This window comes from Microcaecilia unicolor, chromosome 6, assembly GCF_901765095.1.
Source record: "Microcaecilia unicolor chromosome 6, aMicUni1.1, whole genome shotgun sequence".
Taxonomy (NCBI): domain Eukaryota; kingdom Metazoa; phylum Chordata; class Amphibia; order Gymnophiona; family Siphonopidae; genus Microcaecilia; species Microcaecilia unicolor.
In genome coordinates this window covers 195,121,915-195,149,839 of record NC_044036.1, presented here as the reverse complement: position 1 = coordinate 195,149,839, position 27,925 = coordinate 195,121,915, and the positions used below count along the sequence as shown (strand labels likewise).

At 44.0% G+C, this 27,925-nt stretch overlaps 1 protein-coding gene across 4 annotated transcripts in view; it reads right to left on the bottom strand.

Moving 5' to 3' along the window:
- The window catches only part of DCAF1 (DDB1 and CUL4 associated factor 1), a 648,223-nt gene that overhangs the window by 104,573 nt on the left and 515,725 nt on the right, over positions 1 to 27,925 (bottom strand). For 3 of the 4 annotated variants that reach the window (XM_030205586.1, XM_030205587.1, XM_030205588.1), the window contains one exon: positions 17,925 to 17,998. The exons of the other annotated variant lie outside the window; for it this stretch is intronic. In XM_030205586.1, coding sequence (XP_030061446.1) covers positions 17,925 to 17,998 — 74 coding nt within the window. The remainder of the gene's footprint in view (positions 1 to 17,924; positions 17,999 to 27,925) is intronic. 4 annotated transcript variants of the gene reach the window in all.

The following is a 27,925-nucleotide window of genomic DNA, read 5'->3' as shown; positions in this document are numbered from 1 at the left end:
AGCCCCAACCGTGCACTCCACTCTGCTGCTAGCTGTGTAAAAAAAAGGGGAAGGTCTATGTTCCTTCCCAAGTTTGTACCACATAGATAATGAATTTTGGTTAGTAGGCACTTGCATGAATATAGTATCTAATGTGGTAAAGGTTACAGGAGAGCTATCCAGCCTGTATAAAAATGTAAGATAATGCCGGAGCCGCAAGAAAGAATAAAAATATTTTTGCGGTAAGTTCCAAGCTACTTGACATTGAAAGACAGGAAATGCCCACCACCCAACGCCGCCAGTTGCCCCACATACCTACACCCTCCCTTGACCCATGTTCCAAAAAGAGATCCCTCCTTACTCGCAGCAAAGTCTGGTTTCCACAGGAGCTCCAAGAAGAGGGAGGGTCCCTTAGCACTCCCCACCCTATTTCTCCACCAGTCCCATGCAACTTTCAAAGGCTGCACCAAAGGGGTTAAACGCAACTTTTTATCCCTACAATGAAATGCAGTTTGCTGCCACACGCCCTCAGGAGCATATTTAAATTGACCTGCATGGAGCTCATGAATCTAGCGAAGAGCCGCTGCAACATTATAAAGCCGAATATCTGGAAGGTTAACTCCCCCCACCCCCACTGTGAGTCCGAACTACTCTCACCCCTTTTATCTGTCATATCCTTAATCTCTCTCTTTCCACTGCGACCTCTTCTGATGCCTTCAAACATGCTGTGGTCACACAGCTCCTGAAGAAGCCTTCACTTGACCCTACCTGTCCTTCCAACTATCGACCCATCTCCCCCCTCCCCTTCCTTTCCAAGTTACTTGAACGAGCCGTTCATCGCCGCTGTCTTGACTTTCTCTCATCTCAAGCTGTTCTTGACCCACTCCAATCCGGCTTTCGCCCTCTTCATTCAACTGAAACGGCGCTTACAAAAGTTTCCAACGACTTGTTCCTGGCCAAATCCAAAGGTCTCTATTCTATCATCATCCTTCTTGATCAATCCTCCGCTTTTGACACTGTTGATCACAGCCTACTCCTTGATACGCTGTCTTCATTTGGATTCCAGGGCTCTGTTCTTTCCTGGTTCTCCTCCTACCTCTCGCATCGCACCTTTAGTGTACACTCTGGTGGATCCTCTTCCACTTCTATCCCTCTACCAATCGGTGTACCTCAGGGTTCTGTACTCGGTCCTCTCCTGATCTCCATCTACACTCCTTCCCTAGGCTCTCTGATATCATCCCATGGCTTTCAATACCATCTCGATGCTGATGACTCCCAAATCTACCTCTCTCCACCCCCGAAATCTCAATCAGCACCCAAACCAAAGTTTCAGCCTGCCCACCTGATACTGCTGCCTGGATGTCTCAACGTCTTCTGAAGCTTAACATGGCCAAAACCAAGCTTATCATCTTTCCCCCTAAACCTACCTCTCCTCTCCCCTCTTTCTCTATCTCTGTGGATGGCACTCTCATTCTCCCTGTCTCATCAGCTCATAACCTTGGGGTCATCTTTGACTCCTCTCTCTCCTTCTCTGCTCACATTCAGCAGATTGCCAAAACCTGTCGCTTCTTTCTCTATATCAGCAGCAAAATCCATCCCTTCATCTCTGAACACTCTACCAGAACCCTTATCCACACTCTTATCACCTCTCGTCTTTATTATTGTAACCTGTTTCTTACCGGCCTCCCTCTTAGCCATCTCTCTCCTCTTCAATCAGTCCAAAACTCTACTGCGTGACTCATTTTCCGCCAAATTCGCTATGCTCACATTAGCTCTCTCCTTAAGTCACTTCACTGGCTCCCTAACCGTTTCTGCATTCAATTCAAATTTTTCTTATTGACCTATAAGTGCATTCACTCTGCCGCTCCCCAGTACCTCTCCACTCTTGTCTCTCCCCTACACCCCACCTCGGGTACTCCGTTCTGTTGACAAATCTCTCTTATCCATCTCCTTCTCCTCTACTGCTAATTCCAGACTCCGTTCCTTTTATCTTGCTGCACCTCATGCCTGGAATAAACTTCCCGAGCCTATACATCTAGCCCCCTCTTTGGCCGTTTTCAAGTCTAAACTTAAAACCCACCTCTTTACCACTGCTTTTGACTCCTAACCACTGCTCACCTGTCCTGTCATTTTTCCTCACCTCTTTATTCCCTTACCTTAATTGTTCTGTCTGCCTGCCTTATCTAGATTGTAAGCTCTTTGAGCAGGGACTGTCTGTTGTGTATGGTGTACAACGTATCGTATGCCTTGTAGTGCTATAGAAAAGATAAGTAGTAGTAGTAGTTTATTATATCCAATTCTAGCTATGGACTCCCCATATGAAAGAAAATATTATCCCACTATAAACCTTTTCATCCTTTTGCACTATCCAGAGGGGCATCATTTGAAGGGGACATAATAACTTAGGGAAAAGAACCATCTTAACCAGTGCAACGCGGCCCAAGAAAGAGATGGGGAGTTCTCGCCAGCGAGTGCACAAGGCTCTAATATTTTCCAATTTTTCCTGTATATTTTTCTTGTATATGACATCCATGTCTAAGTGGAGGTATAGCCCCAGATATTTCAACAACCCAGTGGACCACAGAAATGGGAAATACAGCAAACGTTTACAATCACAGTCCACGGAGATAGCCAACACCTCTGAATTGTCAAAATTAATCTTAAGCCCCGAAAAGGAGCCAAATTGCTGAATAAGGCTTATTAAGATAGGGATTCCCCGAGATGCTTTATCCAAAAATACCAACACATCATCTGCGAAAAGATTAATTCTGTATTCCTGCGGGCCCTCTTGTATTCCTTCTATATCTCCGGCTTGACGAATCTTACTGGCCAATGGTTCTAAGGACAAAACGAATAACAAAGGGGACAAAGGACACCCCAGGCGAGTTCCCCTCTCTAGCTCAAACCTATCAGTGAGGCACCCATTAATTAGAATTTGTGCTGTAGGAGCTCTGTACAAGGCCCGAACGCCCACCAAAAACTCTCCCATAATGCCAAACTTAGGGAGCACCCCAAAGAGATAATCCCATAAGATCTTATCAAATGCCTTTTCGGCGTCAAGACTAGCAATAATTGCGTCCCCAGGAAGCGTAACTTTCATCGCTCGCAGTATGTCTGTAGAAGCATATCTGCCCGGGACAAAACCAGTCTGGTCCTTATGCACTAAACTAGGCAGCACTTTGCTCAGCCTAGCTACCAGTATACCTGCGAAAAGCTTAATGTCCTGATTAAACAAAGAAATAGGATGATAAGACTCCAATTGCTCCACATTGCGACCAGGTTTCGGCAGTTCGTTAATTCTAGCAGTAGTGAGGGCACCCGTGAGATGACCCAGGCTAAAAAGGGTTTGATACAGGTCTCCAAATGGGCCAATCAGCCGACTGCCCAGAATTTTATAGAATTCAGGGCCCAAGCCATCCGGCCTAGGCACCTTCACCAGCTTGAGCTTCTTTACCGCCTGCTGAATTTCAAGGCCTTGGGACAGGAGCATTCAAAGTTGCCAACTGGTCTGGCGTCAAAGATGGCAATTTCCGATCCTTAAAGTTATCAATAGAAATCAAACAAAATAAAACATGGAAAAGAAAATAAGATGATACCTTTTTTATTGGACATAACTTAATACATTTCTTGATTAGCTTCCGAAGGTTGCCCTTCTTCGTCAGATCGGAAATAAGCAAATGTGCTAGCTGACAGTGTATATAAGTGAAAACATTCAAGCATTACTATGACAGTCTGACAGGGTGGGAGGATGGGGGTGGGTAGGAGGTATGCATGGGGACATCAAAGCATATCATTGATATTCTAACAGGATGGGTGTGGATAGGTGAGGGGTGGAGAGAAATACAGCTTTATGGTTTTTAATGGGCTAGGAACCCCAGATCCTTAAGTCAAGTCCTTTCTTTTGGGTGTTAAAATATTCAATCATTCTGACTTCAAAGGTCTTACGTTCTTGTATGGTTTTAAAGTTACCTTTCAGGATTCTCACTGTGAAGTCACTGGTACAGTGTCCTGGTCCTGTAAAATGCTGACCAACAGGGGTGGGAACCCTACTGGCACCAGTATTGTTCATGTGATGTCTATGTAAATTGAATCTTGTCTTAAGCATCTGGCCTGTTTCTCCAATATAGCATCCTTCGTTACATTTTTTACACTGAATGATATATATACCACATTGGAAGATGAGCAAGTGAAAGATTCCTTTATGTTGAATATTTTTCCTTTGTGGATGACTGTGGGGTCCTGTGAAATATTTTGGCATAGTTTGCAACTGGATAAATTACAGGGAAGTGTGCCCTTCTGTTCCTTTTCAGTCTGTGATGGAAGTTTACTTCTGATTAGCTTGTGTTTTAAGTTGGGTGGCTGTCGGAAGGCCAGTACTGGTGGGGATGGGAATATCTCTTTCAGTAATTCATCCTCCTGGAGTATAGGTTGTAGATCTCTTATGATTTTCCTCAGTTTTTCCAGCTCTGGATTGTATGTCACTACAAGGGGGATTCTGTCTGTGGACTTTTTCTCCTTGTACTGTAGCAGATTCTCCCTGGGTGTTTTGAGGGAGGAGGCAATATTCTTGGAGATTATTTTGGGGTTGTAGCCTTTTTGTTTGAAGGATGCAGTCAGGCTTTTAAGGTGTCTGTCTCTGTCCCCTGGGTCAGAGCAGATACGGTGGTATCTTGTGGCTTGGCTGTAAATGATGGATCTTTTTGTATGTGAAGGATGGAAGCTGGAGTTGTGGAGGTAGCTGCATCTGTCTGTGGGTTTCTTGTATATAGATGTTTGTATACAGCCATCAGTGATTGAGACTGTGGTGTCCAAAAAATTGACTTTTTCTGGGGAGTAGTCAATTTTGAATCTGATTGTAGGATGGTATGTATTGAAGGCAGAATAAAATTGTTTCAGAGTTTCTTCACCCTCCGTCCAAATCATAAAAATGTCATTGATGTACCGGTAGTATTTTAGAGGTTTGGTCTGGTGTGTATTCAGAAATGTCTCTTCCAGCTCAGCCATAAAAAGGTTGGCATATTGGGGTGCTGTCCTGGTGCCCATCGCAGTGCCCATTATTTGTAGATAGATATCATTGTTAAAGCGGAAGTAGTTGTGAGTTAAAATGAATTTGATTAATTTTGTAATAGTTTCTGGTGAGTATTGATGGTCCAGTGTGGATTTTTTTAGGAGTCTTCCACATGCAGCTATGCCATCCGCATGTGGAATGTTGCTGTACAGTGATTCTACATCCATCGTGACCAGAAGGGTGTTAGGTGGTAGTTGCTTGATATTTTTCAACTTATTCAGAAAGTCTGTGGTGTCTTGTATGAAGCTGTTAGTTTTGTGTACGAGAGGTTTCAGAATTCCCTCTATGAATCCAGATATTTCTTCCGTGAGTGTGCCAATACCTGATATGCTTGGTCTGCCACGGTTTCCCGGTTTGTGGATCTTGGGTAGCATGTAGAATGTGCCCATAGAAGGCTGGTTTGGTATGAGTTTCTTCAGGTGAGGTTGAGCTTGTGTAGGAAATGTTTTGATAAGGTCTTTCAGCTGTTTTGTGTAATCCTGTGTGGGGTCCTCAGTTAGTTTCCTGTAGTATTTATTGTCTGAGAGCTGTCTGTGCCCCTCTTCAATGTATACAATGTAAAGTAACTGACCCAGGGGACAGAGACAGACACCTTAAAAGCCTGACTGCATCCTTCAAACAGAAAGGCTACAACCCCAAAATAATCTCCAAGAATATTGCCTCCTCCCTCAAAACACCCAGGGAGAATCTGCTACAGTACAAGGAGAAAAAATCCAGACAGAATCCCCCTTGTAGTGACATACAGTCCAGAGCTGGAAAAACTGAGGAAAATCATAAGAGATAAACATAATCAGGCATCTTCTAGGACCTTATAATCATGCAAGTTCAAAAAGGGCACACCAGAATAGAAACCTGCGGCTGCAGTCATTGAGTTATTAGGGCTCAGAAAGTGAATCTTCCTCCAAAGCTGGAACAACCAGAAATGACCCACAGTACCGTTTATCACTGTAGTGAGCCAAAATGTCCAAATCAAATTCTGGGGATCTGGACAGATCAGCCTGGAGAATCAAGAGATTTGGTTCCAAAATGTAGCCCTCCAAGACCAGGCTAAGTATATATAGGACCCCAAGCATCCAGCAGGTCATCGGAGAAATATGAGGTAGACAGGTGGTTCAAGACATCAAAAGAAAAACCACCCCTGGGTCCAGACCAAAGGCCCAAGAGATCGATATAACAGGGCCAATGCTGCAGGCATTATTTCTCCATCCGAAGTAATCAGACTCCAATCTATACCACCTCTGTTTGTCGAATGGGAAGATGAGGGCCACAAAGACCTGCACTGCCCCCACTGTGTCAAACATATGTACCTTACCCTTATGGTTTATTCTGAGATGGGCGGGAAAGAGAAGGGCAAAGTGGATTTTGGCAGCAAATAAAGCAGAACACAAGGGAGCAAAGGCCCGATGTTTGGAGGACACACCTGCAGAGTAATCCTGGAAACAGAGGATTTTGCGATTTTTGTATATTAGTGATTTCCCTCCTCAGATCGCTTGAAGTATTGCAACCCTATGGGTATAGTTCAGCAGTTTTAGAATGATGTCTCTGGGTGTCCCATTCGCCAGCTTCTGGGCTCCTATGTGGTAAGCACACTCCACCAAAGTGGCCTCAGGTGGTCAGAGAGGCCCAGTTCACTACTAAACCATGTTTAGGAAACCCAGAAGCTTGCCATCTGAGATGGATTCTGGGAGCCCGACTAGTCTGAGGTTGCTCCTCCTGGAGCGGTTCTCTAAATCCTCCAATTCATCCTGGCAGGCTGCAAGGTCTCTCTGCAGGCAGGAATGTGTGCCTTTCACCACAAGTTGCAAGATCCGAGACAACATGGTTTTACCAAAGGGAAATCGTGCCAAACGAATCTCATTGAATTCTTTGATTGGGTGACAGGAGAATTGAATCAGGGACGAGCTATAGACGTAATCTACTTAGATTTCAACAAAGCTTTTGAAGCGGTTCCCCACAGGAAGCTCTTAAATAAACTGGATGGGCTGAAGATAGGACCCGAAGTGGTGAACTGGATTAGGAACTGGTTGACAGACAGAAGCCAGAGGGTGGTGGTGAATGGAATTCGCTCGGAGGGGAAGGTGAGTAGTGGAGCGCCTCAAGGATCGGTTCTGGGACCGATTCTGTTCAATATATTTGTGAGTGACATTGCCGAAGGGTTAGAAGGTAAAGTTTGCCTATTTGCGGATGACACTAAGATCTGTAACAGAGTGGACACCCGGGAGGGAGTGGAAAACATGAAAAAGGATCTGCGGAAGCTAGAACAATGGTCTAAGGTTTGGCAATTAAAATTCAATGCGAAGAAATGCAAAGTGATGCACAGGGAATAGAAATCCTCGGGGAGAATCTGATAGGTACGGACGGGGAGAGGGATCTTGGGGTGATAGTATCTGAGGATCTGAAGGCGACGAAACAGTGTGACAAGGCGGTGGCCGTAACTAGAAGGTTGTTAGGCTGTATAGAGAGAGGTTTGACCAGCAGAAGAAAGGGGGTGTTGATGCCCCTGAATAAGTCGTTGGTGAGGCCCCACCTAGAGTATTGTGTTCAGTTTTGGAGGCCGTACCTTGCGAAGGATGTAAAAAGAATTGAAGCAGTGCAAAGAAAAGCTACGAGAATGGTAAGGGATTTGCGTTACAAGACGTATGAGGAGAGACTTGATAACCTGAACATGTATACTCTGGAAGAAAGGAGAAACAGGGGTGATATGATACAGACGTTCAAATATTTGAAAAGTATTAATCCGCAAACGAACCTTTTCCGGAGATGCGAAGGAGGTAGAACGAGAGGACATGAAATGAGATTGAAGGGGGGCAGACTCAAGAAAAATGTCAGGAAGTATTTTTTCACAGAGAGAGTAGTGGCTGCTTGGAATAACCTCCCACGGGAGGTGGTGGAAATGAAAACGGTAACAGAATTCAAACACGCGTGGGACAAACATAAAGGAATCCTGTTCAGAAGGAACGGATCCTAAGGAGCTTAGCCGAGATTGGGTGGCAGAGCCGGTGGCGGGAGACGGGGATAGTGCTGGGCAGACTTATACGGTCTGTGCTAGAGCCGGTGGTGGGAGGAGGGGCTGGTGGTTGGGAGGTGGGGATAGTGCTGGGCAGACTTACACGGTCTGTGCCCTGAAAAGGACAGGTACAAATCAAGGTAAGGTATACACAAAAAGTAGCACATATGAGTTTATCTTGTTGGGCAGACTGGATGGACCATGCAGGTCTTTTTCTGCCGTTATCTACTATGTTATTTGCACTCTGTCACAATGGAGAAGGGTAGTTAGTGGGGTTCCTCAGGGGTCTGTGCTAGGACCGCTGCTTTTTAATATATTTATAAATGATTTAGAAATGGGAGTAACTAGCGAGGTAATTAAATTTGCTGATGACACAAAGTTATTCAAAGTCGTTAACTCGTGACAGGATTGTGAAAAATTACAGAAGGACCTTATGAGACTGGGAGACTGGGCGGCTAAATGGCAGATGATGTTTAATGTGAGCAAGTGGAAGTTGATGCATGTGGGAAAAAAGAACCCGAATTATAGCTACGTCATGCAAGGTTCCACCTTAGGAGTTACGGACCAAGAAAGGGATCTCGGTGTTGTCGTCAATAATACGCGGAAACCTTCTGCTCAGTGTGCTGCTGCGGCTAGGAAAGCGAATAGAATGTTGGGTATTATTAGGAAAGGTATGGAAAACAGGTGTGAGGGTGTTATAATGCCGTTGTATCGCTCCAGTATTGTGTTCAATTCTGGTCACCGCATCTCAAGAAAGATATAGTAGAATTGGAAAAGGTGCAACGAAGGGCGATGAAAATGATAGCTGGGATGGTACGACCTCCCTATGAAAAAAGACTAAGGAGGCTAGGGCTTTTCAGCTTGGAGAAGAGATGGCTGAGGGGAGACATGATAGAGGTATATAAAATAATGAGTGGAGTGGAACAGGTGGATGTGAAGCGTCTGTTCACGCTTTCCAAAAATACGACTAGGGGGCATGCGATGAAACTACAGTGTAGTAAATTTAAAACAAATCAGAGAAAATATTTCTTCACCCAACACACAATTAAACTCTGGAATTCGTTGCCGGAGAACGTGGTGAAGGCGGTTAGCTTAGCAGAGATTAAAAAGGAGTTAAGACAGTTTCCTAAAGAACAAGTCCATAAACCACTACTAAATGGACTTGGGAAAAATCCACAATTCCAGGAATAACATGTATAGAATGTTTGTACGTTGGGGAAGCTTGCCAGGTGCCCTTGGCCTGGATTGGCCGCTGTCGTGGACAAGATGCTGGGCTCGATGGACCCTTGGTCTTTTCCTAGTGTGGCATTACTTATGTACTTATGTCCTCGAGCTCTCCCAATCGCTGTTGGTAGTGGTTCACATCTCTGGAAAGTTCTTCTTGGGTATCGTGGACTTTACCAATTTGTCCATTAAGAGCACAAGATGCTTATTTCCAGCAATGTTTCCATCAATGTGGTAACTTCTGCAGTCACTTCTGAGACACACGAAGAGCTCAGCGTCAGGCCGGCAGGACTAGAGGAGACCACCTCTGCCGGTTGCATGCAGTCCTTCTCTTTCTATAGGGTGTTCGATGCCATAGCAGCTGAAAATAGAATTCCCTGCTCCTCAGTGACCATGGTCGTATAAGTATCGACATCTAACAGCAGGTGGTCAGATTCTAAGCAATTGGGGATTTTCTGGGTGTTGTGGCAGGAGAAGACCCAACTAGCATTTTCCCCTGAACATGGGTGTCACATGACCCCCCAGTTCCAATTTATTTATATATGCAGAATGATTTCATACCATACAAAGCCAAACTTTCAGTAAACTGGACAAGTATGAAGGACAATTTCAATATAAAACTTTACAAATAAAATGTAAGATTTTAAAATCAACTCTAGCACCAATCAGCAGCCAGTGAAGTTCCCTTACCAGAGGAACAACCCTTTCAAACTGATTTTTAAAAAGGGTTCTAGGGGGCTATAGAGGAGAATTATACAAACTGATGAAGGAGGAAGTAGTAGAACCCCTTACTTCAATGTTTAATGCTATAGTGCAAGAGCAACAAATGCCATTTTCGTTAAGAACAGCACAGATTATAGTACTTCCCAAACCAGGGCGTGATGTACAGAAACCCGAATTGTACAGACCCATATCATTACTGAATTTTGAAGCAAAACTGTTCGCAAAAGTCTTGGCAAACCACTTGTACCGAATATTGCCGGATGTTATTGAGGATTCACAGGTAGGATTTGTACAGGGCAGAACTATCACTAAAAATGTAAGAAAGATATTGGTAACATTGGAGGAGGTGTCTGCACAGGCCACACCATCAGTATTATTCAGTTTCGATGCCGAAAAGGCGTTCGACAGGGTGGTCTGGGATTTCTTATTTGGCACACTGGACGCCTATGGCATAAGAGGGTCTTTTCAGGATGCAATCCGAGCATTATATTACCTATCACAGGCCCAGGTGTGGGTTAATGGAATATTGTCCCCACCATTCCCTATACATAGGGGGACCAGGCAGGGGTGTCCCCTGTCGCCTTTATTGTTTGTGTTAACACTTGACCCACTGATTAGAAATATTCAACAGACACCCGATGTACAAGGAGTCAAGGTTGGCACAGATACTTTTAAAATAGCGGCCTTCGCTGACGATTTACTGGCACATGTGACTTCTCCTGAAGCATCACTGACAGCACTCTTAGAATGTATGGCAGAGTATGGGGACTTCTCTGGCTTTAAGCTAAAACTGGAGAAATCTGAAGCTTTGCGAAGGAAGGAAGATCAAGTGGGAGAGTGGCAAAGACAGCTTCCGTTGAAATGGGCAGAGGAATTCTTCCGATATATAGGAGTGCAGCTGACTATAGACATTGCCATACTGTATAGGATAAATATCGAAAAGCTGTTACAGGACACCAAACGCTCTCTAGAGAGATGGAACCATTTGCCTTTATCACTAATGGGCAGAATAAATCTGTTCAAAATGATCATATTCCCGAGGTGGCTCTATATTTTACAGGTGTTGCCAATACATATACTAGGTAAAGATTTACGAAAATTAAATAGGATGTGTCGGCAATTTGTGTGTGTGTGTGTGTGTGGGGGGGGGGGGGGGGGGGGGGCGGAAGTCTAAACTACAATTTGAATATCTATATGATGGATGGGCTCAGGGCGGGCTAGGATTCCCTTGTATCAGGCGTTACAATCAGGCGTGGCTTTTGAGGCACGTTAGGGATTGGATGCTTAACACAAATCAACACACACCGCTCAACTGGGAACAAGCACTCTTTGGCCCATGGCACTTGAATTTTCTCCTGCAGGCAAAAACACAGAGTTTGCCAGCTACCTGTAGGAGAAGCATACTGCTGCAACCACTGCGACATGTCTGGCAATTCCTCATGCAATCCTGGAGACAAGACCCTAATGTTAGTGATCCACTCCCACTGCGGGGGAATAGGGACTTTCCCCTGGGGTTAGAGAAAGGGATAATTGCTAGATGGTCGGAAATGGGAATTACTTTACTGGAGCACTTAATGAATGAAGAGGGAAGCCTACACAGCTTTCAGGACCTGCAGCAGAGACAGGTACTTGCCCATAAGGATTATTACACATACAGTCTACATCATTACTGGTTTAGTTTGGATCAGGCAGCCCTGGGCGCGAAATTGGGTCAGAGGATGCGCAAGTTCTTGAAAGGGGATGCACATGGACAGGTCTCAATATCGAGCTTGCATAGAGCTCTGGTCTCACTCAGACCCTCCCGAACACATGAGAAGCTTAAAGACACATGGAGTAAAGATTTGGGATATGAACTGAAAGGAATAAACTTTGCAAAACTGATCAAAGGCTTACTTGGGCAGGTGGGGGGGGGGGGGGGTGCGAGCTGCAGGAGAATCAATTCAGGGTTATTCATCGAGGTTATATAACACAATCCCAAGCTGCAAGGGCAGGATGGAGCTCTGACCCCCAATGCATTAAATGTCATAGAGAGAGGAACACATTTTTGCATGCATTTTGGAGATGTGATAGAATAAAAACATTTTTGAGAGCGATACGGGAGTACTTAGGAACATGTATTGGGGCAGAAGTTACACCCCTCCTGGAGAGGAGTTCTCTTGAACAAAAGCAATGCATACGGGATATCAGATAAAAATGTGGAGGTATTTTTATGTAAGGCATTCGCAGTGGGCAAAAAATGCATACTGAGACACTGGATGCAAGTAGAACCACCCTCTGTTTGGCTATGGAGGAATAAGTTACATGAGCTAATGTTGTGGGAGGCAAGGGAGGCCTACGGACACTTGAGGAGAAGAAAAAAATTTATTAATGTCTGGAACCTATATTTGCAAAACATATCTCAAAGCAAGAAGTGCTGTACTCAATAGGCTAGGAACGCTATAAAGCAGTTATAAGCCCCTCGTGTAAGTGGATTAAGGTAGTTGATAAGACACGGAAGAACTTGTTAACATGAAGTAAAGCTCAAAGTTCAGAGGTTGTTCTTGGGGGGGGGGAGGGGGTAGGGGAGGGGGGTAAATGTTAAAAAAGTTATGGAACAGACACGATGTAAGCTACGTTACTGTAACAGAAATGTTAGCATGACTACAAACTGTGTGTTCTTAATATATCTGTATTGGAGTCTGTTCATAAAAAAAAAAACGTTTAAACTTAAAGTAATATACTGCACATTGATCTGACACATTGCGTTGCAGTGAATTAAAAGAAAGTCATATTCTCGTAGGAGCAGTGATTTCAAGTTCTAATAAATGGCAGTAGACCAATGTTAAACTTTCTCAAAGGGTCTGTGTTGCTGCACTGTCAGTCATATTATATCACAGGGACATACAATTCTGGCTGAAATAAATTATTTTTAAAAAAGGGTTCTAGGGGTGATCCGGGAAATTGCAGACCGGTAAGCCTGATGTCGGTGTCGGCAAAATAGTGGAAACTATTATAAAGAATAAAATTAAGGAACACATTGACAAACATGGTTTAATGGAACAGAATCAGCATGGGTTCAGCCAAGGGAAGTCTTGCCTCACGAATTGCTTCATTTCCTTGAAGGCGTGAACAGACATGTGGACAAAAGTGAGCCTGTTGATGTAGTGTATCTAGATTTTCAGAAAGCTTTTGATAAAGTTCCTCAAGAGAGATTCCTGAGAAAATTAAAGAATCATGGGATAGGAGGCAAGGTCCTAGGAACTGCTTACTGAACAGGAAAAAGAGCGTGTGGTTAAATGATCATTTCTCTCAATACAGGAGAGTGAACAGTGGAGTGCTGCAGGGATCTGTAATGGGACTGGTGCTATTTAACTTGCGGACTGTGAAATATTGCAGGAAGACCTTAGGAAATTGGAAGAATGGGCATCCAAATGGCAGATGAAATTTAATGTGGACAAAAGTAAGGTGAGGCACATTGCAAATAATCTGAATCGTAGTTACCTGATGCTAGGGTCCACCTTGGGGGTCAGCGCTCAAGAAAAAGATCTAGGTGGTGTTGTAGATAATACACTGAAATCTTCTGCTCAGTGTGCAGCGGCAGCCAAAAAAAGCATGCTAGAACAGGATGCTAGAAATTATTAGGAAAGGGATGCTGAATAGACCGAAAATACTATAATGCCTTTGTATTGCTCCATGGTGCGACTGCACCTTGAGTCCTGCATTCAGTTCTGGTTGCCATATCTCAAAAAAGATATAGTGGAATTAGAAAAGGTTCAAAGAAGAGCGATCAAAATGATAAAGAGAATGGAACGCCTCTCCTACGAAGAAAGGCTAAAGAGAATAAGGCTCTTCAGCTTGGAAAAGGAGATGGATAAGGGGAGATATGATTGGTGAGTGGTGTAGAACGAGTAGAAGTAAATCGATTTTTTTCTCATTCCAAAAGTACAAAGATTAGGGGGACACTCGAGGAAGTTATACGGAAATACTTTTAAAACAAATAGGAAGAAATTATTTTTTGCACTCAATGAACAGTTAAGCTCTGGAATTCTCTGACGGAGGATGTGGTAACAGCGGTTAGCGTACCGGGGTTTAAAAAAGGTTTGGACAAATTCCTGGAGGCACAGTCCATAGTCTGCTATTGAGACAGAGATAAGTTCATAAGTATTGCCACACTGGGAAAGACCAAAGGTCCATCAAGCCCAGCATCCTGTTTCAAACAGTGGCCAATCGAGATCACAAATACCTGGCAAGATCCCCAAAAAGTACAAAATATTTTATACTGCTTATCCCAGAAATAGTGGATTGTCACCAAGTCCATTTAATAACGGTCTATGGACTTTTCCCCTTTAGGAAGCCGTCCAAACCTTTTTAAAACTCTGCTAAGCTAACCACCTTTACCACATTCTCTGGCAACAAATTCAAGAGTTTAATTACACGATAAGTGAAGAAACATTTTCTCCGATTCGTTTTAAATTTACTAGATTGTAGCTTCATTGCATGCCCCCTAGTCCTAGTATTTTTGGAAAGCGTGGACACTTCACATCTACCCGTTCAACTCCACTCATTATTTTATAGACCTCTATCTTATCTCCCCTCAGCTGCCTTTTCTCCAAGTTGAAGAGCCTTAGCCGCTTTAGCCTTTCCTCATAGGGAAGTTGTCCCATCCCCTTTATCATTTTCGCCGACTTCTCTGCACGTTTTCCAATTCCACTATATCTTTTTTCAGATACGGCGACCAGAATTGAACACAATATTCGAGGTGCGGTCGCACCATGGAGCGATACAAAGGCATTATAACATCCTCATTTTTGTTTTCCATTCCTTTCCTAATAATACCTAACATTCTATTTGCTTTCTTAGCTGCAGCAGCACACTGAGCAGAAGGTTTCAACGTATCATCAACGAAGACACCTAGATCCATTTCTTGGTCCGTGACTCCTAACGTGGAACCTTGCATGACGTAGCTATAATTCGGGTTCCTCTTCCCCACATGCATCACTTTGCACTTGCTCATATTAAATGTCATCAGCCACTTAGACGCCCAGTCTCCCAGTCTCGTAAGGTCCTCTTGTAATTTTTCACAGTCCTCCCGCGATTTGACTTTGAATAACTTTGTGTCATCAGCAAATTTAATTACCTCACTAGTTACTCCCATCTACAGGTAATTTATAAATATGTTAAAAAGCAGCGGTCCCAGCACAGACCCATGGGGAACTCCAATAACTACCCTTCTCCATTGAGAATAACGACCATTTAACCCTACTCTCTGTTTTCTATCTTTTAACCAGTTTTTAATCCACAATAGAACACTACCTCCTATCCCATGACTCTCCAATTTCCTCTGGAGTCTTTCATGAGGTACTTTGTTAAACGCCTTCTGAAAATCCAGATACACAATATCAACCGGCTCACCTCTATCCACATGTTTGTTCACCCCTTCAAAGAAATGTAGTAGATTGGTGAGGCAAGATTTCCCTTCACTAAATCCATGTTGACTTTGTCTCATTAATCCATGATTTTGAATATGCTCTGTAATTTTGTTCTTAATAATAGTCTCTACTATTTTGCCCGGCACCGACGTCACACTCACCGGTCTACAATTTCCATGATCTCCTCTGGAATCTTTTTGAAAAATCGGCGTTACATTGGCCACCCTCCAGTCTTCCGGTACCACACTCGATTTTAAGGATAAATTACATATTTCTAACAATAGCTCTGCAAGCTCATTTTTCAGTTCTATCAGTACTCTGGGATGAATACCATCCGGTCCAGGAGATTTGCTACTCTTCAGTTTGTAGAACTGCCCCATTACATCCTCCAGGTTTACAGAGAATTCATTAAGTTTCTCCGACTCGTCAGCTTCGAATACCATTTCTGGCACCGGTATCACTCCCAAATCTTCCTCGGTGAAGACCGACGCAAAGAATTCATTTAATCTCTCCGCTACGGCTTTGTCTTCCATGATTGCTCCTTTTACTCCTTGGTCATCTAGCGGTCCAACCGATTCTTTTTCTGGCTTCCTGCTTTTAATATACCTAAAAAATCTTTTACTATGTGTTTTTGCCTCCAATGCAATCTTTTTTCGAAGTCCCTCTTAGCCTTCCTTATCAGCGCTTTGCATTTGGCTTGACATTCCTTATGCAGTTTCTTATTATTTTCAGTCGGTTCCTTCTTCCATTTTCTGAAGGATTTCTTTTATCTCTAATAGCTTCCTTCACCTCACTTTTTAACCACGCCGGCTGTCATTTGGTCTTCCGTCCTTTTTTAATATACGGAATATATTTGGCCTGGTCTTCCAGGATGGTGCTTTTGAACAGCATCCACGCCTGATGTAAAATTTTGACCCTCGCAGTCGCTCCTCTAAGTTTTCTTTTCACCGTTCTTCTCATTTTATCATAGTCTCCTTTTTTAAAGTTAAACGCTAACGTATTTGATTTCCTATGTATACTTACTTCAAAGCTACTATCAAATCTGATCATATTATGATCACTGTTATCAAGCGGCCCCAGCACCATTACCTCCCGCACCATATCATACGCTCCACTAAGGACTAGGTCTAGAATTTTTCCTTCTCTCGTCGGCTCCTGTATCAGCTGCTCCATAAAGCTGTCCTTGATTTCATCAAGGAATTTTACCTCCCTAGCGTGTCCCGATGTTACATTTACCCAGTCAATATCAGGGTAATTGAAATCACCCATTATTATTGTGTTGCCCAGTTTGTTTGCGTCCCTAATTTCCTTTAACATTTCTGCATCCGGGGAAAGCAACTGTTTGCCCCGGGACTGGTAGCATGGAATGTTGCTGCTAACTGGGTTTCTGCCAGGTACGTAGGTCTTCTGTAAGGTTGGGAATGCTGTGGTGGGGAGGAAGGCATCATAGCCATGTTTTAATCATGAACCATCACTGAAGACCAAAGTAGATACATTGGTGCAAAGGGATAGAATATGAAATAGGCAACGAACAAAACAAAAAAAATCCCCAGGCAGTTACTAATGAAGATTCAGAAGACCAGATGCAGCCATATTCCTGATTGATCTGGATGTATTTTATTTATCTACTCACATTTTTGTTCAAAGAGTTACATTCAGGTACAGTAGGTATTTCATTGTTCGTAGAGGGCCTACAGTCTAATGGACAGATGACCACATATATAACTGCTTCAGTGTTATAAATGGATGGGTAAAAATATTTGTCTGTAATATACATAGATAACTCATATCTGCTACTTTTTGTGTATACCTTACCTTGATTTGTATCTGTCTTTTTCAGGGCACAGACCGTATAAGTCTGCCCAGCACTAGCCCCGCCTCCCAACCACCAGCCCCACCTCCCACCACCGGCTCTGCCATCCAATCTCGGCTAAGCTCCTTCTGAACAGGATATCACTTCACATGCAGTGTAACTGTCACATTTTAAGTTCCCCTTCACATTAGGGCTTTGCCAGAATTGCTTGTTAGAAGGAGCAAAGCAGGAGTCATCGCTATTTCTTTATGAGGTTTCGTTCTCTTTAATATACTATGACAGCATTTTATTTGAAAAGCAATCAAGTGTTTGATGAATTTTTCTCACAATCTTGCTATTATGAGCAAGATGTGAAAATTTAAGTGGACATATTATGGTATCTCTTTTGGAACACAAAAAGCTGTATTAGGGGGAAAAGTTTAGGCAAGCTTGTTCATAAAGCAGTAGAGGATTAAGTGGCTTCCCTGGTTTTTAGTTCACTGCTCCAGCAGGCTACTCTTATGGAACAGGAGAAGAATGCTTGGTCAAAAATATTCTCTGTCCATCCAATGGTTCTTTGAACCTCACCCTTCAATACTAAGAAGCAATATAAAGAGCCCCCTTTCCCCTGTAATAATTTCCAACATGTAACCCCTGGGTATCCCAAAACAGGTTGGAATACGTGATATACTTAGCAACAGTGCACTTCTATCTACTTCTTACCTCTATAACAGCCAGATAGCAGTCCTTGGTGTCTGTGCACAAGTCAAAGATGTTCCGTTTAACATCGATGGTGGCTAGAAAAAAAGCAAGCAAGCGGTCACACATTTGTACACTGACCTAGTGCCTACCTATGTCTGATATAAGGAGCCAGCCGTTTAGGCGCCATTCCTGCTGAACTCCTCCTGTATCTCATGTTTTTCTCCTGTCTGGTCCATCCTGGCAATTGTGTACTCCTAAAGAAAAAATACACTCGAGCTCTTTAAATAGATGTGTGAAAATCAAAACCCAGGTTCACATTACCTGTGTATATATGTCGTGGATATCAAATAGAAATCATGTATTAGATTATAAATATGGTTCAACGGTGTTAAAATAAAAAATCCAATTTTGTTCTTTTTGATGGCGCACTCTACTCATATCCCCCCGTCTTATAGAAGGTTGGACTTGTTCTAAGATCATGCATCGCAGGTCATCAAATTTATGTTGAAATTTCTCATTATGGGACACCATTGGAGCTTCCTGCTTACCCAATTTCATACAGGACCGATGTTCAATAAGTCTTGCTTTCAAGCTTCTTGCAGTTTGCCCGATGTATAATAAACCACAAGGACATTGAATAACATAAATCACTCCAATATTTTCACATGTGGTTATAGATTTTAAAGAACATATCCGTTCTGTTCTAGGATGAGTAAATACACTATCATCATCCATAATGTGGCATACCGAGCAATGCCCACATTTAGTGTGTCTCCCAATATTTCTCAAAGATTTCTTAGGTGTCCATACATCACTAATACTCAAACTGTCTCCCAAGTTACATCCTCTCTGATATGAGAACAGGATATTTGCCTGGGCAAACACAGGATGTATTTTAAGTAACTCAAAATGTTTCTTTATAACTTTACTGATTGTCCCCGTATCTGTATTGAATTTCAAAACAAAAGGTAGTATGGATTTTTTATTCTAACACTGTTGAACCTGAAGGATTGAATGTAAGGGTAGAATGGTCTGCCTTTTTCTGACGTATGAGGTGTATTAACATCTACATGATTGACAGCTTGTTCGTGGCACTGGCAGCGGAAGTCACGAGGTTGTGACTCGCTAAAGAGGGGAGGAGCTAAGTCTGCTTTAAAATGGCGCTGTTTTACCAGCATAAGTACCGTTTAGCAGTGAAAGTTTGGACAGTGGATGCCATTCTTTGAATATATGAATTTTGGATTATCCCTGACTATCCCTGTCCTGAGCAACGGGGGCTGGAAGTCCGGTGTACTTCTGGTCCCCCCCCCCCCCCCACAGGTTCAGGAAGGGCTGGAGATCCGGTGGGTCTCCAGCTCCCCCAAACCCCCGGAAAACGGTCCCTGGTGGTCCAGTGGCCGCCGGCCAACCCCCCCCCCCCCCCAGCGTTGTCTGCTGAATCCCTGGTGGTCCAGCATGAAAAAGAACCCCCGCATGGCCCCCCTACCTTAGTTGGAGGAGGAAGGTAGCCTGCCTCCCTCCTCTTCCTTGGGTTGACGCCGCTGCAAAATGGCGGTTCCCAGCCCCTCCCAGTGCATCCTGGGATGCGCTGGGCAGGGCTACAGACCATATAAGGGAATTTAATAAAGAACCTGAGGTGAACCTTTTAGTCCATTGGACATGTTTTTCTGCATCATCCTTTGTGTCACCCCTGCTGTTTGCCCGTTTGTGTATCAGTGCGGAGGACTTGGGTTCTTCTGTGGTTGTCGTTTAATTCTGTACTCCTATCATTCTTCTCATACCACTATCCTGACTTCTACCACATCCTTCCTACTCAGATACTGCCTGTTCCTACAAGACCCCTTCCTACCCTTTCAGTACTCTGGCTCCAACCAGATCCCTCCTGCTTCAACACTAACCCTGGTTCCTCTCAAAGGCCTCCCACCCTGACACTGCCACATTCCTCCCAGATCCAACACTCAGGCTGCATCTTATTCTCTGGAAAGGATGGACAGTATTTCAGTGTAGAAATTATGTCTTACCTGTGGGTTATGTCTGTCGACTAGCAGATGGAAACAGAAACAAAAGTAGTTCTGTGTGATTCACCCCTTAAGGGCACTGGAGCCTTAGAATGGTCAGTATTTCAAATGATCAACCAATGGTGCTCTTGTTCACAATTTTGGTCAAATGTTGTATTCATCCATTACTACTACTACTACTTAACACTTCTAAAGCGCTACTAGGGTTACGCAGCGCTGTACAGTTTAACAAAGAAGGACAGTCCCTGTTCAAAGGAGCTTACAATCTAATGGACAAAATGTGCAGAGAATCAAATTGGGGCAGTCTACCATCTGGGTCTAGAGTTGACTCAAAACTCAATGAGATAAGTTAGAGGAATTATAAAAGAGAAGCACTTCAAACTGAGAAATAAGAAAACAGGAAAACAATTTAGAATGGAAGTATGTTCATTAATATTCAACTAGGGAGGGCTTCTGGACTGGTCTAGTAGAACTAAATAAAAGAAAATCATCAGGTAAGATATTTTTCCTTCCTTAGCATTCTTAATCAGACCAGTACAAAACCTGAGGGACATTGCAAAGCGATTCCCAAATAAGTCGGGACTCCAAACCCTTGCCACAAAAAATGGGTGCTTTACAAAGCTTGCCAACTTATGCCTGAGGTACTGTAAATACTTATCATCAATTCTGTGGTGCTATGTTCTAACACAAAGACCTTTGCTATGAATTAGAACTCTGCTGGATCATGCTTAATCTAATTAAAAACATTTACATGTCTGAACATGCCCAAGTCCCTGTTAAGTAACCCGGCTGATGTAGGACTACGAAATATGTAAGGCTCTTGGTCACAACCACCCTCAAGACTGACTGGAGCCAGAATTTGAGGAAAGCATTGACAACAACATCAAAAGGTCACCCTCTAGACTGTTTGGAGCCAAAGTTCCAAGAAAAGCATCAAGGGTGACATCAAGAGACATTCTTGCAGTTTTGCAGACCACAACATACAGGTCACAACCGGTCATCTAGCATGATGTTAGGATTGCCAGATAAGATAATGTGCTGACCCGAGGGGGGGGGGGGAAGGAAGAGAGAGAAGGAGATAAGATATATGCTGGACCTAGGATTGGGGGGTGGAATGGAGATATGCTGGACCTGGGATGGGAGGGTGGAATGGAGCTATGCTAGACCTGAGATTAGGGGGGATGGAGATATGCTAGACAGTTTTTTTTTTGGGGGGGGGGGGGGGGAGAGAGAGATGGAGATATGCTGGACCCAGTTTTTTTATGGGGGGGGAGAGATGGAGATATGCTGGACCCAGTTTTTTTTTTTTTTTGGGGGGGGGGGGAGATGGAGATATGCTGGACCCAGTTTTTTTGGGGGGGTTTAGAGATGGAGATATGCAGGACCAGGTTGGGGGGGGGGGATATAGAGATGCACTGCACCCACTTGGAAGGGGGGGCAAGAGAGACCAGGTTACACTAGCATAGAAATAGGGATATAGAGGGGACAAGTGAACATAAGGGGAGGATAGGGACACTAAGAGGACAGATACTAAACATATAGGGAGGATAGGAATAGGACACAGATGAATGGTGGACAGGAGAGTGAGGAAATGTTAAGTGGACAGGACACCCTGGAAAGACAAGAAAAACAGAGAAAACCACAAGACACACTTGAACCAAATCAAGTGGAAAAAATAAAATGCTCAGACTACAAAAGGTAGAAAAAAAGTATTTTATTTTATATTTATTACTTGGAATGTGTCACCTTTGGGAAAAGTGCGTCTCTGATATCTTCAACTTCAGCTTCTCTATAGTACTGATGTCTATGCAAGTCTGATTTGAGGTTTACAGTATTTTTTTAACTTCATATCTCTATTATTAATGTGTATTTCCTTGTTTTATATTTGCTGAGGGTCTGTTTTGAATGTATGATCAAAGTGCGGTAGTCTGCTAGCATGTAGTTTTCTATGCAGATATCTGCAGCACTCCTTTTTATTCTCACTAGGGGCTATATGGATGTTTTAGGGCTTGGAATAATATTTATAGTGCTGCCTTTCATGGATAAAGTTTTTGCTTTTTGAGTCCTGGAGGGTAAGTTGTTTCTACGTAGTGTTTTTCAATGAAGGGATTGTGTGTTGGCTTTACCGAGGGGTTATCAATTTTTTTTTTTATTTATAGAAGACTTTATTAAGCATTGCATAGGATAAACATTACATACTCAGTATAAGAGATTACACTTTCTTCACACATTATGAGTCTAACATTGAATATCTAACAAAAGAATGCTCCATCACCAACGTAATGCTACAATAGCTTATTGTACTTCCAAAAATTGTTTTTAATTTTATACAGGTATTCCCCCCCCCCGCCCTTACCCTCCCTCCTCCTCGCCCTCCCCCGTCTTCCCTGCCCTGTCAATACAAAAATCTAATAGTCCAGTTATTGTCCAGATCCTTTTGTGTGCTTTAAAAAGGGGTCCCATATCTTTTGCCATTTTGGCAAACTCTTCCCTTTCACAGCAGTCAATCTCTCCATTTCACATATATAACTCACTTTAGTAAGCCAACCCCTCATTGAGGGCACTTGTGGCATTTTTCAATTTCTTGCTAGATGGACTTGGGCCGCCGCCAAGGAGTTCCGCACCAATCCCCACTGATCAGATGTAATGCCCTCGGGTCTCTGCCCTAGCAAAAAGATCAAAGGATGCCACTGTACAGATCTGCCGAGCCATACCTGAAGTCGAGAGTGCACACCCCTCCAATAAGCCTGCGCTTTAGGGCACAGCCACCAGATGTGTCCCATAGTCCCTTCCCCCCCCCCACACTTCCTCCAACACCCGCTTGAGACCTGTGTAAACATATGGTGTAATCTAACCGGTGTCAGGTACCATCTATAGAATACCATTATAGCACTCTCCTGTATGGCCACTGAACAGGGAGGATCTCAACAAGCCCTTCTCTAGGGTCAGCCAGCCTGTCTCCTGTAAACTGTAACTCCTGTTCCCACCGTTTCCTATGCAGTAAGGATGTTTTGGAACCCTTCACTAAGTAGGCATACAAATAAGATATCAGTCGTCTCGTACCCTTTGAATCTAAACACACCTTCTCTAAAGGGTGGATATCCCAACCCATGTACTCCTGGCCTTTCAAGAAATGTTGTAATTGCAGATAGGCTTATCGATCCCCTTGTGCAAGACCAAAATCAGTCTCGAGGGTGTCGAAGGGTACAATAGTCTCATCCACATGCAATTGCCCCAACATGTCCAATCCCACTTCCGCCCATCTGCGGAGGATGTTATTTCCTATACCCGGGCGAAACAAAGGATTGTCCACTATCGGGGCCAGTCCTGACACCAATGGTTGCCTTTGCGGAAACAGAAGGTCCCAGTAATAAAAGGTAGCCTGTACTGTAGGCGGGAACTTCTCCACCCGACCTCTATGTTTACCAGCGAGCCACATTAGATGGCCCAACCTTCGAGAACCCACCAGAGATTGTTCAATGTCTACCCATAACTTGTGATCCTCTCTTCTGAACCAGTCTACTGCCGCCCTGGATTGTGCTGCACAGTAGTACCAGAGAAGGTTAGGCACCCCCAACCCTCCTCCCATCTACTCTTGTATAACAGGGCTCGAGGTAACCTGGGTCTCTGTTGATTCCCTACAAATCTAATAAAGATATCCTGCAGCCCAGACAAGAAAGCTCTAGATAACCGCAGGGGGAGTACCTGAAACAAATACAGGAGACGAGGCAAGATGTTCATTTTTATCGCCGCTATCCTCCCGAGCCAGGAGAGACCCATAGACCTCCATCTATCCAGATCTCTCTGCACTTCCCTCTTAAGGACCGGATAGTTGGCAGCAAACAGCTCAGACAACTTGCCAGTGATCTTCACCCCTAGGTAACACATTTCACTACCCTCCCACTTAAAAGCAAAGGATGATTTCAATGTATCCATCAAATTCAGGGGGATTGCAACCGCCATTCCCATTGATTTGCTAGCATTCAATTTGTAACCCGACACCCTCGCATATTCCTCCATCACTCTCATGAGGTTAGGGAGGGAGGTCAGCGGATTCGTTAAGGACAGGAGAATGCCATCTGCAAATAATGCAATTTTATATTCTCGTGCTCCCACCCTAACTCCAGTAATATCTCCATTATCTCGAATCGCCTCTGCCAAAGGTTCCATCGCCAGGGCAAACAGTAGAGGGGACAACGGGCATCCCTGCCTCGTTCCACGACCCAATGGAAATGCCTCAGAGTTCCCTCCATTCACCCTGACACAGGCCGTCGGTGAAGAGTATAATGCCTGAATCCAGGCTCGATATTGCTGGCCAATCCCCGCTCTATGCATGACCTTATCCAGGTATCCCCAGTGGACCCGGTCAAAAGCTTTTTCCGTGTCTAGCCCAAGCAGTACCACTGGTCTGGCTTTTGTCTGAGCTGCGTAAAGTAGGTCCACTGTTCTCCTTATGTTATCCATAGCTTGGCATTTGGCTACAAAGCCCACCTGGTCAGGGTGAATTAAGCTAGGGAGCACCCTCCCCAAATGATTCGCCAACACTTTTGCCAGTATTTTCACATCCGAGTTAAGTATTGAAATTGGTCGATATGAGGCACAGTCGGTTCTATCTTTGCCTGGTTTTGGTATCACGGCTACCCATGCCTCCAGCATTGTCTTAGGGAGGGATACTCCCTCTCTCACCGAATTAAGGATCATCGCCAAGTAAGGTGCCAAGACCCCCGCATATACCTTGAAAAACTCTTTCGTGAAACCATCTAGTCCCGGCACCTTCCCCGTCGGGAGCTCTTTTATAACCCGCTTGATCTCATCCACCCCCACCGGTTCCTCAAGTTCCCTTCTCTGAGAGTCGGACAAGGTCAGCAGTCCCCTGTCCGCCAAGTAGTCCTCTATTTTCTCGGTCTGTACAGCAGCATCCTCCTTATATAATGTCTCATAGTATTGAGCAAAGCACTTCCTGATCTGTGCAGATCTATGCACCACCCCCTCTCCCTTGTCATTCCTAATTCTCATGATTTGTCGGTCAGACCTCAGCTTTCTCAGTTTCATGTCTGGGGTAAATCCAGTCACAATTTCCGGGTCTTAGAGCAAGCTATTATTGAATGTCCATCTTTTTTCACTCACCTCCTTTCATAAGGAGGAGAGCACCATCCAGACCGGGGCATGATCTGAAATAGTGATAGCGCCCATACCCGTTACTCCTTCCCCATCAGACAGTGTTTTATCGAGAAAGATATAGTCCAATCTTGAGTAAGAAAGGTGCACAGGGGAGTAATAGGTATAGTCACGCCCTCTAGAATGCCCCAGTCTCCACACATCATACATTCCCATTTCTTCTACAAACTTTTTCAACCCTCGAGAATTCCTACAATCCACTGGAGCAGGGGGAGCCGATCTGTCCAGGCTTGGTTGCATAGTGGCATTAAAGTCCCCTGCCACCACAAAAAAGGACTTTGAAAAAAAAGTTAGCATTAGAAGCGAATAAATACATAGTAAAAAATTTTTTTTACATACATTAAAAGCAGGAAGCTGGCTAAAGAATCGGTTGGGCTGCTGGACGAAAATGGTGTTAAAGGGGCGATCAGGGAAGTCCAAACCGTAGCAGAGAAATTAAATGAATTCTTTGCTTCGGTCTTCACCGAGGTGGATTTGGGAGGGACACCGGTGCCGGAAAGCGTATTTGAAGCAGGTGAGTCGGAGAAACTAAATAAATTCTATGTTACTATGAGGCATATTTTCAAAGCACTTAGCCTTCCAAAGTTCCATAGAAACCTATGGAACTTTGGAAGGCTAAGTGCTTTGAAAATATGCCTCTATGTAAACTTGGAGGATGTAATGGGTCAGTTCTGCAAACTGAAGAGTAGTAAATCACCAGGACCTGATGGTATTCATCCCAGACAGTGGCGTAGCCAGACCTGAGATTTTAGGTGGGCCCAGAACTAATATGGGTGGGCACTGTGTATATAGTAGTGTTTCTTGTGATACTACAAAATAATGCCTTAGAATGCCCTTGATAATTGATTTCTAAGTAGTCTGCCCAACAGCTGCCCCGCATCAATATAACCACATACATATTTAATGGAAAAATTGATATTTTTAAATATGATTACATTATCCCATATCTTAAAATTGACCATACATAAGTCTACTACAACGGCAAACTTCTCAACACACATGGCAGGATCCTGCAATATAATTACATAGGAAAAATGTATTCAAGCAAACCTATGAGCTGCTACTTCCTTGTTGTTGTTCTTTATTGTTGGTAGCATTATTTAATCACACTTAACATGCTGGCTTGTGCAGCATATGGATGTACAAAGAGGAAGTATTAGTTTCATGATTATAGTACTAATTCGTTCTACATTTTAAATCAGTGTCATTTGGAGGGGCTGGCTATGGGACTCCCCCTGTATTCATGCAGAGATGTTTTCACCTAGTAAAGGGCCACCAAGTGACCAAAACAGACATCAGATGCAGATGTGATTCCATGTGCCCCCAATGAAAGCAGAGTTTAATTCTACTTCCATTTAAATTCAATATATTCCATCTTTATAACACCAAGCTTCCCAACGGCAGATTACAGAAACAGATGAACAGTTAAGATCAAGAAACAGGATATTCTCACTAAAATTTCTCCAACTGTATTGTATAGAACCAGCTTAGAAAAATAAGCACAAAATTTAGGGATTATAACTGCTGTTTCTACCAGCTATAATAATTTTTAAGCTGTTTTAGTGATGTTCAATTTTTATTTCATGATATTTAAATCTAGATATGGGAAGCTTTCAAATAAATTAAAAAGCTGTCAAATAAGTAAAAAAAGAAAGCAAAATCTTTTGTCCTCCACCTTTTAAGGCTTATCCAACTGGAACAGCTTTAGACTTTTTACAGATGGACACGCATTTATTTTTAATAATCTCACTTAGCACACACTATGGAACGGTCCTCAGACCCTTCTTACCTTACCCCCTACACAATACCACATCGGTCCATCAAGCATCAAATGAAACAGTAACTGGGCCTGGAGATCTAGGTGGAAGCGCCTGCCTTCTCCACCCCATCAAGAGCAGCACAACCCGGTGATCACAAGTATGTCCATCACCCATTCTGCAGTGCCCACCCCTATCACTAATTACAGGAAAGGCCCGAATGCGCATCTTGTTGTTCCTCCTGTTGCCCGGGCTTTTGCTGAGGTTCGAGTTCGACATGTTTGGCGGCTTTGGAGGGGGGGACAGGTAGGGAGAGGAGGCAGCCGTGTACAACTCCGCGCGTCTTTTGAAAGGGAAAAGGAGCTAACTGAAGCCCAGGGAAGAAGAGGCGATGCACTGAGCAACCGTCCTGAGGGCTGAGAGCGCTGCCTATGACTGTGAGTGCCGGTACTGCGGGAGCGGAGCGGGCAGAGTTGAAGCGTGCTACGAGGGGCCCCCTTAGGCGCGAGGCCCTATGTGGCCACCTCTGCCTAAGACCGGCCCTGTCCATCACGGCCCACGACAGCAGCGATACTGGTCTGGCAGAAGCCGGAAGACTTTCCTGTGCGCCACTGTGGCACCTTTCTGTGCATGGGGGGGGGTTCAGGCAAGACAAGGCAGAGAGAGTGAAACTGGACGATCGGACTTGCAGAAAGGGCAGTAAGCGTGTGGCGCCGCGCTACGACAGACTTCTGGATCAGGAAGCACTTAAAAAAAAAAAAGGTTGGTACTGTGGAGGAGGACCAGAGAAGAGCTTCTGGCTACAGTGCAGGGCTGCAGGCTGCATGTGGATGAGCGAGCGAGCCACAGCAGAAAGGCTGTGTACTCCCACTGTTAACCTGCGCCTATCAGGATAAATTGGGCGGGCCTGAGCTCAGATTGGATGGGCCTGGGCCCACCCAGGCCCACCTGTAGCTACGCCCCTGATCCCAGAGTATTAACAGAACTGAAAAATGAACTTGTAGAGCTACTGTTAGTAATATGCAATCTATCCCTAAAATCAAGTGTGGTACCGGAAGACTGGAGGGTA